Source organism: Loa loa (genome assembly GCF_000183805.2).
Source record: "Loa loa unplaced genomic scaffold supercont3.2797, whole genome shotgun sequence".
NCBI lineage: Eukaryota > Metazoa > Nematoda > Chromadorea > Rhabditida > Onchocercidae > Loa > Loa loa.
In genome coordinates this window covers 1-1,217 of record NW_018110975.1, presented here as the reverse complement: position 1 = coordinate 1,217, position 1,217 = coordinate 1, and the positions used below count along the sequence as shown (strand labels likewise).

The 1,217-nt window shown below is 20.4% G+C and overlaps 1 protein-coding gene across 1 annotated transcript; it reads right to left on the bottom strand.

Moving 5' to 3' along the window:
* Window positions 1–228: 228 nt before the first annotated feature.
* On the bottom strand, window positions 229–861 carry LOAG_15809 (hypothetical protein; the record flags this gene model as incomplete). The annotated part of the gene is made up of 2 exons (XM_003151297.1): window positions 229–413; window positions 774–861. 2 exons carry the CDS (start codon window positions 859–861, stop codon window positions 229–231), a joined length of 273 nt encoding a protein of 90 aa, XP_003151345.1.
* Between the last annotated feature and the right edge of the window lie 356 nt (window positions 862–1,217).

Genomic DNA, 1,217 nt, shown 5'->3' with positions numbered 1-1,217 from the left:
AATTTACAAAAGTATTATTACTTTAAATAATTTAATTTAGAAAATGCTAAAAATTAGTTGTGGCAAAGCTGCCAACTAAATGATGTTTCTTTTTTTTCGTTTCTTTTTTTTTTTTTTTTATTCCTGAATTTTTTTGAGGATAGCTGGAAAAAGAAAGAAGCATATTTGTCATTTTAAGGTATGATCAAATTAGCATGATGCAATGTTAAATTTAATTAATTTTAGAGATCAAATTAACAAACTAACATCAAAGATGTAATTACAAAAATCGATATCTGGCCCGTGTTCTTTACTGATCTTATCACCTTCTTTTTGTAAATCACCAAAACATTGATAGCGAAAAAGACCAATAGATGCTGGTATAGCTGGACCTTCACTAAATGTTTCAGGCTTTTTTTCAAATGTTCTCCAGGCTATAAAAATTACAAATTTTTAGTAAACAATAACTTTTTTTTTTTTTAAAAATACAATTATTAAATTGAAAACTAATAAGGATTAATAATATTTTTTTTAAACAAATTAAAAAATTATTAATTTTTTTTTAAAAATTGGTAGAAAAAATTAATAATAAAGATAAAAATTAAATAATGTTTTTTTTTTTAAACAAATTAAAAATTAATTTTTTTTAAAAACAAAATTATTAAATTAAAAATCAAAAAAATATCTGTAATATTGCTTATCTATATATTAATACATTCTACAAAAGTATTTAAAGTTTATCAGTTAAGATATTCATATATGTATTTGATATCAGTTAATGAATTAATTTTAACCTGGTGTAAGAAGAGAAATGAGTGTAAAGATCATTGTTAAAGCAACAGTAATACCAAATGCAATACGACCAATATTTGATTCCTTCATCATCCACACCTGACTTTATTACAATTATCAAATGATATGATATAATTGAATTTTAATTTTTTATATCTTTTTAATTCTTTTCTTTTTCATTTTTACATCTTTTTTTTTGAATAATAATGACAATTATTATAATTTTAATTAGGAAAAGATAAAAATATATCATTTTGGAAACATGAAATTGAAAAGTATGCATCATCCTTTTTGGACTATAAAAATTAAACTACAGTAATTTTAACTATATTATACATCAATATGTATCACTAATATGTATCATTTTTGGAGTATAAAAATTAAACTACAGTAATTTTAACTTATATTATATATCAATATGTATCACTAATATGTATCATTTTTGG